Raw genomic sequence first — 16,403 nt, 5'->3', positions numbered from 1 at the left:
TATTTTACCACCCTCATTGTAAAAATTTCTTCCTCATGTCTAACCTCAATCTCCCCTCTTCTAGTTTAAAACCATTACCCCTTGTCCTGTTGTAACATGCCTTGCATCCCCATCTTTCTTATAGGCCTCTTAAGTACTGAAAGGCCACAATATGGTCTCCCTGGAGCCTTCTCCAGGCTGAACAACCCCAACTCCCTCAGCCTGTCCTCATAGGAGAGGTGTTCCAGTCCTCTTTTGATTTTCTTTCCCCCCTTCTTGTCTAGTTGTCCTATTCTCTCTTTACACATGAAATCTACTCAGCATTAAACCAAATCATGTGGAAGTCAAGCAGACGGCAAAGCAGGTACCACGATCTTAACTTCTGGGTCTGCATTCGCATCCCTGCTTCTCCGTGGGCGGCAGTCTCCTAGCTCGCTGGCAGGCACTGCGGATGCGCGGCCGCAGCTGTCCCGAGGAGGCCGGACTAGAGCTCCGCTTCGCCCCTCGCCTGCCGGAGCTGCTGGAGTTTTCTCCTTGTTTTCGGGTGATGGCGGGGAGGGGCTGTGGAGGAGGCGCCCTATTTTCTGCCGCCCGGGACTGAGGGGCTCGTGTTTTGTCGCTCCCAGGCTCCTGACGGTGTGGGACGCACTGGGGAAAGGCTGACGGCAGCGCCGGCGTGCCCGAGGCGGCTCGGGCGGGCGGAGGCGTGTCCGGCGCTAGGACCCAGGAGGACGCGAGGCAGCTCTTAGGGCCAGATTGCAAATTCGCCGTGACTCAGTGTGCTCGGTGCGGTGTACAGTGGGTAGCGGCAGGAGCAGGTCAGTGCTGTCCGTCTGTGGTTTGGGTTTGGGGATTGGCGGGTTGCGCGGGTGAGAACGGGTCGGGCGCTGCGCGGCTAGCTTGCTTCCTCCCCCCACCCTCGGCCTGGCGCTTGCTGCGCCGCTAACTGCGGCCGCTTGCTTGGTGTTTTTCAGCAAGCCAAGATGGAGTATGAGTGGAAGCCTGACGAACAGGGGCTTCAGCAGATCCTGCAGCTGCTCAAGGAGTCCCAGTCCCCGGACACCACCACGCAGAGAGCCGTGCAACAAGTATCCTTGGTTGAGGCCTACACCGCGTGGGCGGGTGGGGCAGGCAGAGGGGGGCCGCGGCGGGTGCTGGGGAGGCCGGGAGGGCTGCGGCAGCAGCCGGGCCTGCCCAGGGAGCCGCCACAGTGAGCGCTGTGGGCCGAGCCTCTGCCGGAGCGGGTGGCCGTGGCGCGGCGTTTGAACCGCCGAAGCGGCCTATGGGTCGCGGGGGCGCCTTCCCTCGCCGGGAGCCTGGGCACCTGTTGCGAGCACGGAGCCAAGGTTCTTTTTTTTTTTTTTTTTTCTTGTTAAAGCCCTGGCTCTGGCATGGCTGCTTCGCTATCTGCTGCTTTCCCAGGTTACCCCACGCTGGGCCGCTGCCAGCACCCAGTCCTCAGCCGCAGTGGATCCCGCCGAGAGGGCTGGGGTGGGGGGGCCGCTGCCCACCAGGCTGAGTTGGTGGTGTGGCGCGGGGTACCCGTCACCTCTGTGGCAAAGCGGGGGTGGACAGGGGTTTCCTAAACTAATCTGGCGCTGCGATTCAAGGCAAAAGCTGTAGCTGGTGGGGAGGAATGTCCCTGGTGGAGCAGCTGCCTGCATGCTCTCGCTGGCCTGCTGGCTCTGACAATGTATTTTGCTACGTTGCGACAATGTTTCTGCTTGCCTAGAATCCTGAGGTTGAAATGCTGCTCGTTACACTTTTTATATTTCACAGGAAGGGGGAAATCTACTGTATGTGGCTTCTTGTGCAGCTTTGCAGTGCAGTTTATGTTAATGTTGTATTAGGTTGGTGCAAAAGTAATTGCGGTTTTGGACCATGACTTTTAAATTATGATAACTAGGCTCAAACACATCTTTATAAATCAAAATAAGAGCCATTACAGTCAACACATTTTTGCTATTGAGAAATAAGTTTGTTTATTCCTGTAGCATAAAAATCCGTACTTTGGGATTCAGTGAACTCTTGGAAAGCATTTTCTGCATCCTGCTGGTTATGGAAGCATTTTCCCTGCAAAAAAAAAGTTGAGATGCTTGAAGAAGTGGTAGTTGGTTGTTGAGAACTCAAGTGAATATGGCAGATGAGGCCAAACGTAGCCCAATTCATTCCACTTTTGAAGTGTTGGCTGTGCAACATGCAATTGGGTGTTGTGGAGAAGAATTTGGCCCTTTCTGTTGACCAATGCCAGCTGCAGGTGTTGCAGTTTTCAGTGCATCTCATTGGTTTTCTGAGCATACTTCTCAGATGGAGTGGATCAGACTGGTAGCAGACTCCCAAACAGGGACCATGACCTTTTGTTGGTGCAAGTTTGGCTTTGGGAAGTGCTTTGGAGGTTCTTTTCACTCTGACTACTGAGCTGGTCGTCACAGGTTATTGTATATAATCCACTTTTTATCACACGTTACAATCCGATCGAGAAATGGTTTGTTGTGTAGAATAAGAGAAGGTGACACTTCAAAATGACGATTTTTTTTGATTTTTTTTTTTTCAGCTCACGAGGCACCCACTTATCGAGCTTTTTCACCTTTCCAGCTTGCTTCAAATGCCAAATAGTCATAGAATGGTAGACATTGAGTTCTTCAGCAACTTCTCGTGTAGTTGTAAAAGGATCAGCTTCAATGATTGCTCTCAGTTGGTCGTTGTCAACTTCAGATGGCCGACCACTATGCTCCTCATCTTCAAGGCTCTCATCTCCTTTGAGAAATGTCTTGAACCGCCACTGCACTGTATGTTCATTAGCAGTTCCTGGGCTAAATGTGTTGATGTTGCAAGTTGTCTCTGCTGCTTTATGACCCATTTTGAACTCAAATAAGAAAACAGCTTGAATTTGCTTTTTGTCTTAAATAAATATAAAATAAACAAGTATTAACTCATTAGCAAAAAAAAAACCCAACACCATAAAGCAGGAAAAGCACATTAAAATGATGCGTAATATAACCACATTTATTTAAGAATGTATTCCAATATCAAACGACAAATTTCAACAGTGCAAAAACTGCATTTCCTTTTGCACCAACTGAATAGATTGTTGGTTTGTTGTTTGAACGTTGTCATTCCCCTCCTCAAGTCTCTCCTTATCGTAGAAGTGATGAAATAGCAAGGTTTTAAGGAAGAAGGGCTGAGAGAGGGAAATTTTATATTAAGACAAATAGAAGCCTAAGTCTTGAAAAATAAAGCTCTCATCTACTGTCTCCTAGTCCTTGATCAAACTATATAATTTCTTTAAAATATCTGAAAGTCTTGAAAGGATATCCTCCTATGAAGGATATGAGTTTAGCATCTTGATCCGTTTTTATTTAAGGTATTTGCTTCAAGGTCTTCACAGAAAGCAGCAGAATTCATTTACATAGATGAGAATATATATATATATATATATATATATGTGAATGTATTTAAAGAGTTTAGCTTGAAACCAAATTTGCTTGACTTGTAGGCTTTCCTAACAGATGCGGTCAAACTTTGGAAGGCTTCTGTTCTTATCTGAAAGGTGAAGGTAGTTTTCATCTTGTTCTTGCAGCTATATTTTGGATTCTTAACATGCTATTGCTTTCTTTGAAAAATACTATACAGAAGTGGCTAAGTAAATAATTCTGATAATTCCCCAAACTTAAACAGGTGCTCATTTTTAGTATTTCAAATGTAAAAGTGTTTATAGCAACAGTGTTTATATTGTAGCTTTCATGTAAAATTATATTTTAAAGCTCTGCTTCAAATAACTTAATGGCATCTGGTTTGTTTTTGAAAAATAGCAGTGTATGTGTAGGATGGGCAATATAGGTGATGCTGTCTGTCTTGAAGATGAGTAGAAGTTTACTGAACAAAAGTGCTGTTAACTGGTGTTTGAAATTCTTCTTAAACAGCAGTGGTAAGTTCCTGCTCTGCTGAAATACCTGTGCTTTCAGGGAGGTCCTCATATGTTGGTCTGTAACCGTTAGGTAAGTGGCACATTTTTACCATTTTTTTATAAGTTTGGGAAAATGTTCTTGACAGGCTGTGTCCTATAATTAAAAAAGACTGTTTCTGCAAAAATTTGTGGTGGTTGTTGTACTGTGGAATGCTACTTAATAGCATGTCCAAGTAGGATGGTGATTAATGGTTTCAAATGTAATGTACTTCCAGTCCATAATTTTTAAATAAGATTATCAGTGTGTTAACTCTCTCATGCTCTTTATGATACAGTTTTGGCATATTTAGGTGTTTAGAACTCAAATGTAATAAAGTGAGGAGCGTAGGTTAGCCAAAACCATTTGTTAACAAAGTTATACATTGATAAGCCTTTTAAACATTTTTTTCAAATGAAGATATAGATATTTCTTGGAGTAAAAAAGGTGAAGTGGGTGAAGAAATTTATAAGAAAATATGGCCTTGTGCTGGGTTGGCTGAGATAGGGTTAATTTCCACAGGAAGCTGTGGGGAGGACACATCCAGGACAGCTGACCCAAAACTAGCCAAAGGGATATTCAGTACCATATTAGGTCATACTCAGTTTTAAAAAGAGGAGTGGGGGTGGTGGAAGGTGTGGTTCCTCTTTTCACTGCCAGGGAGCATGGTGGTCTGGGATGCTCTTGCTTCTCTGAACTGCGCGGTTTGGTGCTATTGTGTTTTGAGCGCGAGCTGCTTTCTGGGACAGGGGGGAAGTTTTGGCATGAGCTGTGGTTGGGAGTTCATGATCGCTGATTAGAGGAATAATTTGCTTGGAAAGGTGGGCTGCACACTGGGATTACCACGTGGTGAGAAATTGCACTGTGTATCCCTTGCTTTGTATAGTCTTTCATTATTATTACTGTTTGTTTTTTTTTCCTCTTCTTTTTTGCTGTTCCATTAAACCATTCTTATCCCAACCCACAAATTTTGCTTTTTGTTTCCTGATTCTCCTTCCCATCCCACTGGGGCCAGGGGAGGGGTGAGCAAGCTGCATGTGGTTTTAGTTGCCAGCTGGGGAGGGGCTGGGGCTAATCTATGAGAATCCTTTTTGATGCCCAGCATGGGACAATGAAAGGTTGGGTTAATGACAGATCTGACCAGAGCATGTTAAAATACACATTTACTATATTAGTTAAGTAGTTGCTGGTCATGATATTGCTTTTTTTGTCCATGTGGTTGTGTTACATAAATTCTTGCATGCACTATGTATGGTGCTGTTTATCACCTCTGGGAGAAGGATTAGGCTTATCATATTGCTGTCCTGTGTAATATCAACTTGTGAGATGGTGACATCAGTTGTCGTGCTTTTATGTTGATATTCTTATGCAGCATTGTTGTCATTCCCATACCTCGGGTGCCACCTCTTGGAATTGATTAGTAATTGCACCCAATCTATGGGGAAGAATGGGAGAGAGGGACCTTTCCCCTGCTTTTTCATCTACTTTTTCTCCTCCAGTGGTTTGGAAATTGACTCGTGAACAACTACAGGACCCTGATGAAGTGCTGGTTTGACTAAAAAAGAGTTAAATTTCTTAATGCAGTTAGAAACCTTTCTTTTTCATAGCTAGCACGGTCATTATTTGGACTTAGTTTGAGAACAAGAGATAACACCCCAGCACAGAGTTAATGTTTTTAATTGCTCTAGTCTGAGAGCCAAGGATGTTCTGAGCACTCTGCCCACAGGTGCAAGGCATCGAGGAAGGGGGGCATAGATGGGGCAGATCTTGACTGACATCCAGACTAATCAGTAAGAGTATTCCATCCCATTAGTGTCATGCTTCATATTTAAGGAGAGTCAGGATCTTCTGGTCTCTCTTGCTCTCTCTCGGGCGCTCTCTCTCTCCCGCCTTCTTCTTCACTCTTTTTGTCAGAGCCGGGGGAGTTCAGTTTGGGATGTTTAGTTTGGCCTTTTGCCATTTTGCAGAGGCCTCTGAGCCTTTCTACCTTTTTTTTTTTTTTTTTTTCCTCTGTTCTCTTGAGATTGGCTGTTTGGGACCAGGTACTGCTTTCTGGGACTGACTGCTCAGTGTGGATAGAGTTTGTGAGGAGTTGTCTTAAGTATCTTTTATTTCTATTTTATATATATATTTACTAGTAGTATATTAGTATTTTGTTATTTTATTAAGCTGTGTTTATCTCAATCCAAGTTTCTCCTTTCCCCTTCGATTCTCACCTATTGGGGGGTGAGTGAGCGGCTGTCATGGTTGCATTGCTAGCTTGGGTTAAACCACGACAACTATTTAAAAGGCAAATGCTGCGGTTATTCCAAAGAGGCACAACTGATCACATTGTGCTGGCCCCTGGCAAGTATGTACCAAAAACTGCTCAATATTCTGCAGCACTCCCAAAGTGAAGGGGGGGAAAACAGACTGACACGCACTGTGGCTACTCCTACCCTCTTGCCAAATGCTGCAGTTACTCAAACTCCAGAGACAGACAGTGTGGCTACTCCAAACCCAGGCGACAGGTGCTGCAGCTGAACCAGAGAACCAACCTGTGCCAATATCAGTTGCCCCTATACAGAAAAAGAAATACACAAAGAAATCAGCTCATTTAATGAGGGATGATGATGAACCAGGGTCATTATGAGAACAGGAGGAAGAGGCAGAACCAGAGATAATCACCCAGTATCTATCGCTGAGTGAGCTGTGAGATATGCAAAAATATTTCAGCCACCAGGATGACAAGCACATCGTTGCCTGGCTGCTCCAATGCTGGGATAACAGGGCCAGTAGCTTGGAAACAGAAGGTAGGAAAACCAAGCATCTGGGATCCCTTTCTAGGGAAGGGGACATTGACAAAGCGATTGGGGGAAAAATACATAAGCCCTCAGCCTCTGGAGGTGACTTCAGTCAGGTGTGAAGGAAAGATACCCCTTCAAGGAAGATGTTACCTGTCACCCAGGCAAGTGGACCACCATGGAGAAAGATATCTAGTACTTGAGGGAATTAGCTGTGCTGGAGGATCCAAATAACGAGGATTTATCCACAGATACAGATGAGATCCAGTGCACACAACCCATGTGGTGGCAGTTCCTGCAGAGTGCACCGTTGTCGTATGTCAGCTTGTTGGCAGTAATGTCCTGGAAAGAAGGCAAGGGACAAATGGTGGATGAATTGGCTGGCCAACTCTGGTGATACGAAGGAAATTTTTCTTCCTCCCTACGGGCCTGCGTCTCAGCTGTGGAGAAACTGCCAGATGTGCTAGCTGAGAAACTGTCCCAACAGTCCCAGCGATTTGATAATAAGTTCTACTTCCCACTAGAATCTTGGCTATTTGGAATGAGTCTTTCTTGGCTCAAGAGAGAATGTAAGGGATATACAAAATGGACCACCCTGTGGTTTTTCCTGTGTGGCCATGGAGAAGACATGAGGAGGTGGGATTGAAAACTTACCTCAGTCCTATAGGCATGGGTATATGAATTGCAAGGAAAAACAACCACAAGAGGGGTTTCTGCCAGGAAAAACACTGCTCCAGTTTCCGGTGGGCAGTTCCCCAGATAGAGTAGAAGGGCTGATCTTGCCTCTGATCCTCTTGAATGGACTTCCAATTAATTTTTGCAAAAAATGAGTAATGAATATTATGACCAGTATTAGAGTGGCCCTGCCTCCAGCCAGATGGAGGAGAGGGACAACCGGGTTTATTGGACAATATGGATCTAATGGCCTGGCATGTCAGACCCACAAGAGTACAAGGCTCTAGTGGATACTGGTGCACAGTGTTTCCTAATGCTATCAAACTATGAAGGGGCAGAACCTATCACTATTTCTGGAGTGACTGGCGGATCCCAACAGTTGACTCTATTAGAAGCTGTAGTGAGTCTAACTGGGAAGGACTGGCAAAAGCACCCTTTTGTGACTGGCCTGGATGTTCCATGCATCCTTGGTATACACTGTCTCAGGAGAGGGTATTTTAAGGACTGAAAAGGGTATCGGTGGGCTTTTGGCATAGCAGCCAAAAGACAGGGGACATTAAACAGCTGTCTACCTCACTGATCTCTCAGAGGACCCATCTGGTGTGGGATTGCTGAGGGTCAAAAAACAGCAGGTGCCAATTGCTACCATGATGGCGCACCAGCAGCAATATTGCACTGAGGCTCTCTGATTCACATCCATAAGTTGATTTGTCAAATGGAGAGTCAAAGAGTGATCAGTAAGATTCACTCCCCCTTTAACAGTGCAGAAGTCCAATGGGGAATGGAGTCTAGCAGTAGACTGTTGTGGCCTGAATGAAGCCATGCTGTCATTAAGTGCTGCCATGCGGGACATGCTACAACTGCAATATGAACGGGAGTCAAAGGCAGCCAAGTGGTATGCCACAATTGACATCACTACTGCATATTTTCTCAATTCCTTTGGCAGCAGAGTGCAGGCCACAGTTTGCTTTCACCTGGAGGGGTATCTGATACACTTGGAATTGACTACCCCAGAGGTGGAATTACAGCTCTGCCATTTGCCATGGACTGATCCACAGTGCACTAAAACAGGACAAAGCTCTGGAACACCTGCAATACATTGATGACAAAATCATGTGGGGTGACAGTGCAGAAGGAGAAAAGGGAGAGAATAATCCAAATTATTCTGAAGCTGGTTTTCTATAAAACAAAGAAAGGTCATGGGGCCTACACAGGAGATCCATCCATTAGCAGTAAAATAGCAAGATGGATGTCATCATATCCCAATGGATGCGATTAAAATAAATCCAGCTATGTCTTCACCAGTTAACAAAGAAACACAAGCTTTTGTAGGTGTTGTGGGTTTTTGGAGAATGGACATTCCAAGCTACAGTCAGATTGTAAGCCCTCTCTGTTATGTGACCTAGAAGAAGAATGTTTTCGAATGGGGCCTTGAACAATGGTAAGCCTTTGTGCCAGTCCAGGCAGGACAGGATTATGAAAGTATGCTCAACGCTGCAGCCAAGGAGAATGGTCCTACCTTGAGCCTCTGGCAGAAAGCACCAGGGGAGACTTGAGGTAGACTCCTGGGGTTTTGTAGTCAGGGATACAGAGGATCTGAGGCCAACTATACTCCCACTGAAAAAGAGGTGCTAGCAGCATATGAAGGAGTTCGAGCTGCTTCAGAAGTGGTTGGTACTGAAGCACAGCTTCTTCTGACACCTTGACCGCCAGCGCTGGGCTGGATGTTCAAAGGTAGGTCTCCTCTTCACATCATACAACTGATTCTACATGGAGTACGTGGCTCGCACTGATCACACAATGGGCTTGAATGGGGAACCCTGTTCATGCAGGGATCTTAGAAGTGATTACAGACTGGCCAGAAGGTAAAGATTATAGCATATCACCATAAGAGGAGTTGACATGTGGTGAAGAGGCCCCACTGTATAATAAACTACCAGAGAATGAGAAGCAATATGCCTTGTTCACTGATGGGTCCTGTTGCATTGTGGAAAAGCATTGGAGGTGGAAAGCTGCTGTGTGGAGTTCCACGTGACAGGTTGCAGAAACCACTGAAGGAGAGGATGAATTGAGTCAGTTTGCAGAGGTGAAAAATATCCAACTGGCTTTAGATATATCTGAAAGAGAAAAATGACCAGTACTTTATCTTTACATTGACTCATGGATATAGGCAAATGCCTGGTGGGGGTGGTTGCAGCAATGAAAGCAGAGCAAATTACAGCGTAGAGGCAAACTCATCTGGGCTGCCACATTGTGGCAAGATAAAGCTGCGCGGCTAGAGAACCTACTTGTTAAAGTATGTCACATAAGTGCTCAAGTACCAAAGTGTCAGGCCACTGAAGAAAGTCAAACTGACCAGCATGTGGATCAGGCTGCTACGATTTGGGTGGCTGAGGTGGATTTGGACTGGCAACATAAAGGTGAACTATTTCTGGTTCAGTGGGCCCATGATGCTTCAGGTCATCAAGGAAGGGATGCAACATATAGATGGGCTCATGATTGAGGGATGAATTTAACCATGGACACTATTGCACAGGCTATCCATGATTGTGAAACATCTACTGTGATCAAGCAAGCCAAGCGGTTAAAGCTTTTTATGGTACGGGGGGGTGGGGAGGGGCAATGACTAAAGTATACACGTGAGGAGGCCTGTTAGATTGACTATATTGCACTCCTGCAACCCCCCAGGACAAGTGCTATGTGCTTACAATGGTGGAAGCAACAACTGGATGGCTGGAAACATAGGCTGTGCCCCATGCCACCATTTGGAATACTATCCTGTGCCTTGAAAAGCAGTGATATGGCACCCCAGAAAGAATTAAGTCCCGAAACAACATCATAGACACTTGGACCAAAGAGCATGGCACTGACTGGATGTATCACATCCCCTATCATGCACCAGCCTCCAGGAAAACCGAAGAGCACAATGGACTGTTAAAGACTACACTAAGGGCAATGGGTGGTGGGGCTTTCAAACATTGAGATACGCATTTAGCATAAACCACCTGGTTAGTCAACACTAAGGGATGTGCCAATTGAGCTGGCCCTGCCCAATCAGAGCTTTCACGTACTGTAGAACGGGGTGAAGTCCCTGTAGCAAACATGAAAAATATGCTTGGGAAGACAGTCTGGGTTGCTCCTACCTCAAGTAAAGGCAAACCCATCTGTGCGATTGCTTTTGCTCAGGGACCTGGGTGCACTTGGTGGGTAATGCTGAAGGATAAAGGAGTTTGATGTGTACATCAAGGGGATTTGATTCTGGGTGAGAATTCTCCATAATGTAAACTGCATGATGTTAATTGCTACATAGTATCATATGCCAGACTAACAGTATTCAGTAAGTACCTTTCAGGTTAACGAAGAATGAACTTTGATAAAACTGGACAAAGTGCAGTAATGATGGTACCAGAGCTGGCTTCAACAACTGGCATCCAGCCACCTCTTTGTGGTCAATATCTTAAACCTTCAGGCCGTGGGCAAGAACTGTGCCAGATGCACTAGCTATGAGTTCAAGATGCAGCATGCAACAATCAGAATCATAGAATAGTTTGGGTTGGAAGGGACCTTCAAAGGTCATCTAGTCCAATCCCCCTGCTATGAGAAGGGACATCCTTCAACTACATCAGGTTGCTCAGAGCCCTGTCCAGCCTGGCCTTGAATGTTGCTAGGGAAGGCGCATCTGCCGACTCTCTGGAGAACCTGTTCCAGTCTTTTACCACCCTCATTGTAAAAAAATGTGTTCCTCGTGTCTAGCCTGAATCTCCCTTCCTGTAGTTTAAAACTATTACCCCTTTTCCTATTGTCATAGGCCCTACTAAAATGTCTGTCCCCATCTTTCTTATAAGCCACTTTTATGTAGTGAAAGGCTGTTATAAAGCCTCCCCAGAGCCTTCTCCAGGCTGAACAACCCCAACTCTCGGCCTTTCCTCATAGGAGAGGTGTTCCATCCCTCTGATTGTCTTGGTGGCCCTCCTCTGGACCCTCTTCAAAAGCTCCATGTCTTTCTTGTACTGAGCTCCAGAGCTGGATGTAGTACTCCAGGTGGGGTATCACCAGAGCAGAGGGGCAGAATCATCTCCCTTGATCTGCTGGCCATGTTCCTTTTGATGCAGCCCAAGATACGATTTGCCTTCTGGGCTGCCAACGCTCATTGCCACACCTTGTCCAATCTCTTCCACCAGTACTTCCAAGTCCTCCTCTGCAGGACTGCTTGCAATTCCTTCATCCTCCAGCCTGTATTGATACCTGGGGCTGCCCTGACCCAGGTGCAGAACCTTGTACTTGACCTTGTTGAACCTCATGAGGTTCACGTGGGCCCACTTCTTGAGCTTGTCCAGGTCCCTCTGGATGGCATCCTGTCTGTCAGGCATGTCAACTACATCTCTCAGCTTGGTGTCATCGACAAACTCAATCCCACTGTCTGTGTCATTGCTGAAGATATTAAAAATTATTGGGTCAAGTATGGACCTCTGAGGGGCACCATTTATACCAGTGTCCATCCAGACATGGTGCCATTGACATCTACTCTCTGGGTATGACCATCCAGCCAGTCCCTCATCTACCAAACAGTCCACCCATCAAATCCATACCTCTCCAATTTAGAGAGAAGGATGTTGTGGGGGACCACGTAGATGAGGCTGACACTTCAGTAGTTCCCGAGGTCCTCCTTTCTACCCTCTTTGAAAATGGGTGCAATGTTTCCTTTTTTCCAGTCATCAAGGATTTCACCTGACTGCCATGACTTTTCAAATATCATGGAGAGTGGCTTGGCAAGTACATCAGCCAATTCTCTCAGGACTCTGGAATGCATCTCATCAGGTCCCAAACTTTTATGTATATTCATGTTCTTCAGGTGATCACGAACCTGATCTTCTATTACAGTGGGAGGTACTTTGATCCTCCAGTCCCTACCTGTATGTCTATCCACTCAAGAGGTGTGGGAAGAGAGTTTGCCAGTGAAGACTGAGGCAAAGAAGTTGTTGAGTACCTCAGCCTTCTCCTCATCCATTGTACTAGTTTGCCAGTCTTGCCAGTCTTTCTTTGTCCTTCCTTTTCTGATTGACATACCTGTAGAAGCTTTAGTTGCCAGCTGGGGGGAGGGGCTGGGACTAAACTATGTCAGGCTTATAAATTATTCTTTGATACCTAGACCTATTAGGTGTTTTCTAATTAATTCTCTAATACAGCTCTTTTAGTATTTTCTGCTTGTTTCTGTTGCTGCTGCTTATTTGAGCTGTTGGAATTCACAGCTATTAGTGATGTTTGACTGACTGTTGTGATTATGTTTCTGAAGTTGGAGAAGAAGAAAAATCTTTCGGAATGTGCTACCCTGCTTCTTAGCTGTTCTTGAAAGAGTTCTTTGGCATGGTACCTTTCACAAAAATCTTTGGATGTGTTTATTCATTTCCATGGGCCATTTAGAATGTTTTGTATTATTTTCGCTTCCTATGACCATCCTTTTGTTTACATTTTGTCTACCGTGTATTTCACAGCAGAGGAACTTGTGGCTGTGATAAGTACATTTTACTCTCTTATTAAGTGGAAAGAGAACAGATTTCTCTAGCAAAGTTACTAGTTGATGCAAGCAGCTTAAATATTTAAAAATGAAGTTTCTTAAGTTTGTGATTGAGACACTGGCTGTTGGTCTTTGGAAAGGCCATCAGTGTCCTAACATAAATACATCTAAGGTTTAGCGAATTTTAATATTTAGAGGTTTAGCTATACAGCAAGTAAAGTAAATGCCTATGAAGCAAATAATCTTATTAGGTTGGTGCAAAAGTAATTGCAGTTTTTGCATTGTTGAATTTGCCATTTCATATTGGAATACATTCTTAAATAAATGTAGTTATGTTATACATAATTTTAATGCAATTTTCTCACTTTATGGTTTTTTTTTTTGCTAATGACTTATTACATGGTGTTTATTTTATATGTTTTTAGACTATGGAAATGATGTTAGACAAAAAGCAAATCCAGTGATTTTCTTATTTGAGTTCAAAATGGGTTGTAAAGCAGCAGAGACAACTCACAACATCAACACATTTGGCCCAGGAACTGCTAACGAACATACAGTGCAGTGGTTGTTCAAGAAGTTTCTCAAAGTAGACGAGAGCCTTGAAGATGAGGAGCATAGTAGAGTTGATATCGGAAGTTGACAACGACCAACTGAGAGCAATCATTGAAGCTGATCCTCTTACAACTACATGAGAAGTTGATGAAGAACTCAACATCGACCATTCTATGATCATTTGTCATTTGAAGCAAACTGGAAAGGTGAAAAAGCTTGAAAAGTGGGTGCTTCGTGAGCCGACCGAAAATCCAAGAAATCATCGTTTTGAAGTGTCTTATTCTACGCAACAATAATGAACCATTTCTCGATCGGATTATGACATGCGATGAAATGCGGATTTTATACGACAACTGGCAACAACCAGCTCAGTGGTTGGACCGAGAAGAACCTCCAAAGCACTTCCCAAAGCCAAACTTGCATTGACAAAAGGTCATGGTCACTGGTGTTCTGATCCTCTACAGCATTCTGAATCCCGGCAGAATCATTCCATCTGAGAAGTATGCTCAGCAAATCGATGAGAGGCACCGAACACTGCAATGCCTGCAGCTGGCATTGGTCAACAGAAAGGGCCAAATTCTTCTCCACAACAACGCCTGATCACACATTGTACAACCAACACTTCACAAGTGGAACAAATTGGGCTACGAAGTTTGGCCTCATCTGCCATATTCACCTGACCTCTTGCCATCCAACTACCACTTCTTTGAGTATCTTGACAACTTTTTGCAGGGAAAACACTTCCACAACCAGCAGGATGCAGAAAATGCTTTCCAAGAGTTTGTCGAATCCTGAAGCACAGATTTTTACCCTACAGGAATAAACAAACTTATTTCTCATTGGCAAAAATGTATTGACTGTAACGGTTCCTATTTTTATTATTTTTATACTATTTTTATATTTTTATAAAGATGTATTTGAGCCTAGTCATCATGATTTAAAATTCATGGTCCAATAGTGCAATTACTTTTGCACCATCCTAATACTTCTTTTAAAAATCAGTTTTTGTTAAATGTCTTGATTGTTTGCCATACTGATCATATCTACTGGGTTTAGTAACCTAAGGACAACTCTGTGTCCTTATAACTTAAAATATTTTTGACCATAATACTAATTAATAACAGGGTGTGAGAACAAGATACAAGGGAAATGCCATATTGCTGTTCTAGCCAATCAGTAGCAGAATACTTGGAAATTTGAGGGAGAAGTAATGACAAATTTTAGAAAAACAACTACATATCTTGTAGCATTTCAGAAACATAATCATTCTTCCTGCAGTTTCCCCAAGGACAGTGAAGAGGCTAGTATTGCTAGTAAGATACTTGTTCAGAGAGGTGTCACTCTAGACAGTCAGTTTGGATACAGAAGGATTTGGTTGGTTGGTTGTTTTTTTGAGACCATGAAAAAGCATTAACTTCTTGGTATAAATATTTGGGCATTTAAACAGATTCTCGCTGTTGAAATCTCAGGCTGTGGCTAGTTAGCACTGTGAAAAAAGTAAATGACTAATATTAAAGTGAGTAGCTTATAAGAATCATAATAGCTGTTGTATTTTAATGCTGAAATGCTTTTATTTATTGTGGAGAAAAAAATGACCTATTATGGGATTGTGTCTGAGTGGATTCCTTAGGTTTGGCTGGCTGCTAAGTGTAAATATTGAAATCTTAAACTAATTTCTGTGTCTGTCCCTGGATTATTTTTTCAGATTTGAACTAAACTAAAACCTACTGCTTCAGTGTGAAAAGTACAGAAACTGTTCTGAGATTGTTCATGCTCTGTATGTTGTGAGCTTATAGTCACAGATGTTTGAAATGACGCAATAGTACGTAACTCAATAATCATAATATCCAGAAAGCTATAAATGCTTTGTGTGAAGATTCAAATTTCCTTAACAGTTTCTCTTTTCAGAAACTAGAACAACTCAATCAGTATCCAGATTTCAACAACTACCTGATTTTTGTTCTTACAAAGTTGAAGTCTGAAGGTAAGTTCTTGAGATATTGACTGGTTTATTCTATTTTTTTCTTCTTTTTAATTTATTTTATTTAGGTTGAAAGAAATAGGAAGCTGATTTCTGTAGTCAGTTTGCTGGTTGGTTGATCTCCATAGTCATGTAGAATTCTTTTTATCCTCTCAGGAGCCTGTGAAAAAAGATCTGATAACATGTTGGTGCTTGTAGTTTCAGTCTTGGAATAGATTCCATTCTAAATGTCCTGTAAAATCTTCCCAGAAATGTGGGTGCATCATATTTTTATCAGACTATAGTGAAATTGTGGAAAAACTTTGCACTTCATGGTGATGAGTTGTGAATATACACATTATAAAATGTGCTGCTAAATCCAGTTGTTATTGTGATCTCCTTAGTAATCAACCTGTTAAATGTTTTGAATATCATATACTAGAGTTGTCCAAAGATTGCCTGTCAGAATCTTAATTCTAAAGTCTTAATTCTAATAAAATGTAGTTACTTACTGTTGGCTTATTTGTATAGACGTTAGTGCAAATTGTTTATGGCACACTTTGTAGCCTCTTTCAGTAGGTAAATTCAGGCAGTTACTTATTAATGATCAGGGTGTGTAAAATACTTTTTCCAGTGTACTACAGCTACTGATTTGTAAGGTCTTTGCCAGTGAAAGAGAATTATTTTAAGATCTGTTTTGGCACATCTTTTGTCTTGATTACATTCGTTTGTACTTAATGTGTTTGATTTTTGTTTTGGTTTGTTTTATTCTTAGTGCCCTACTACTAGTGCTTTTTCTGCCTTCTAGTGCTTCACCTCCAAGTTTCTGAGTGCTTGCTTTTTTCACTTTGAATTAGATTTTGCTTACATGTGGCCCCGTAACATTCAAAGCATCAGCAAGAACATTTATATTATGTTTGAACTAGTGTTTTGGTTGTGCTGTCAGCTTACTTCAGGAGGAAGGAAAGAGAGAGAAGGAGGAAAGTATATTTTCA

The 16,403-nt window shown here is 43.3% G+C and overlaps 1 protein-coding gene across 2 annotated transcripts in view; it reads left to right on the top strand.

The window, feature by feature from the left end:
• Window positions 1-671: 671 nt before the first annotated feature.
• The window catches only part of LOC308051438 (transportin-1-like), an 84,474-nt gene continuing 68,742 nt past the window's right edge, over window positions 672-16,403 (top strand). For both annotated transcript variants that reach the window (XM_080361866.1, XM_080361865.1), the window contains exons 1-3: window positions 672-797; window positions 954-1,067; window positions 15,357-15,432. In XM_080361866.1, coding sequence (XP_080217992.1) covers window positions 963-1,067; window positions 15,357-15,432 — 181 coding nt within the window. In that variant the 5' untranslated portion in view covers window positions 672-797; window positions 954-962. The remainder of the gene's footprint in view (window positions 798-953; window positions 1,068-15,356; window positions 15,433-16,403) is intronic.

This window comes from Nesoenas mayeri (assembly GCF_963082525.1).
Source record: "Nesoenas mayeri genome assembly, chromosome: W".
NCBI lineage: Eukaryota > Metazoa > Chordata > Aves > Columbiformes > Columbidae > Nesoenas > Nesoenas mayeri.
Note: the sequence above shows the minus strand (reverse complement) of the source record. Positions and strands in the feature narration are given on the sequence as shown.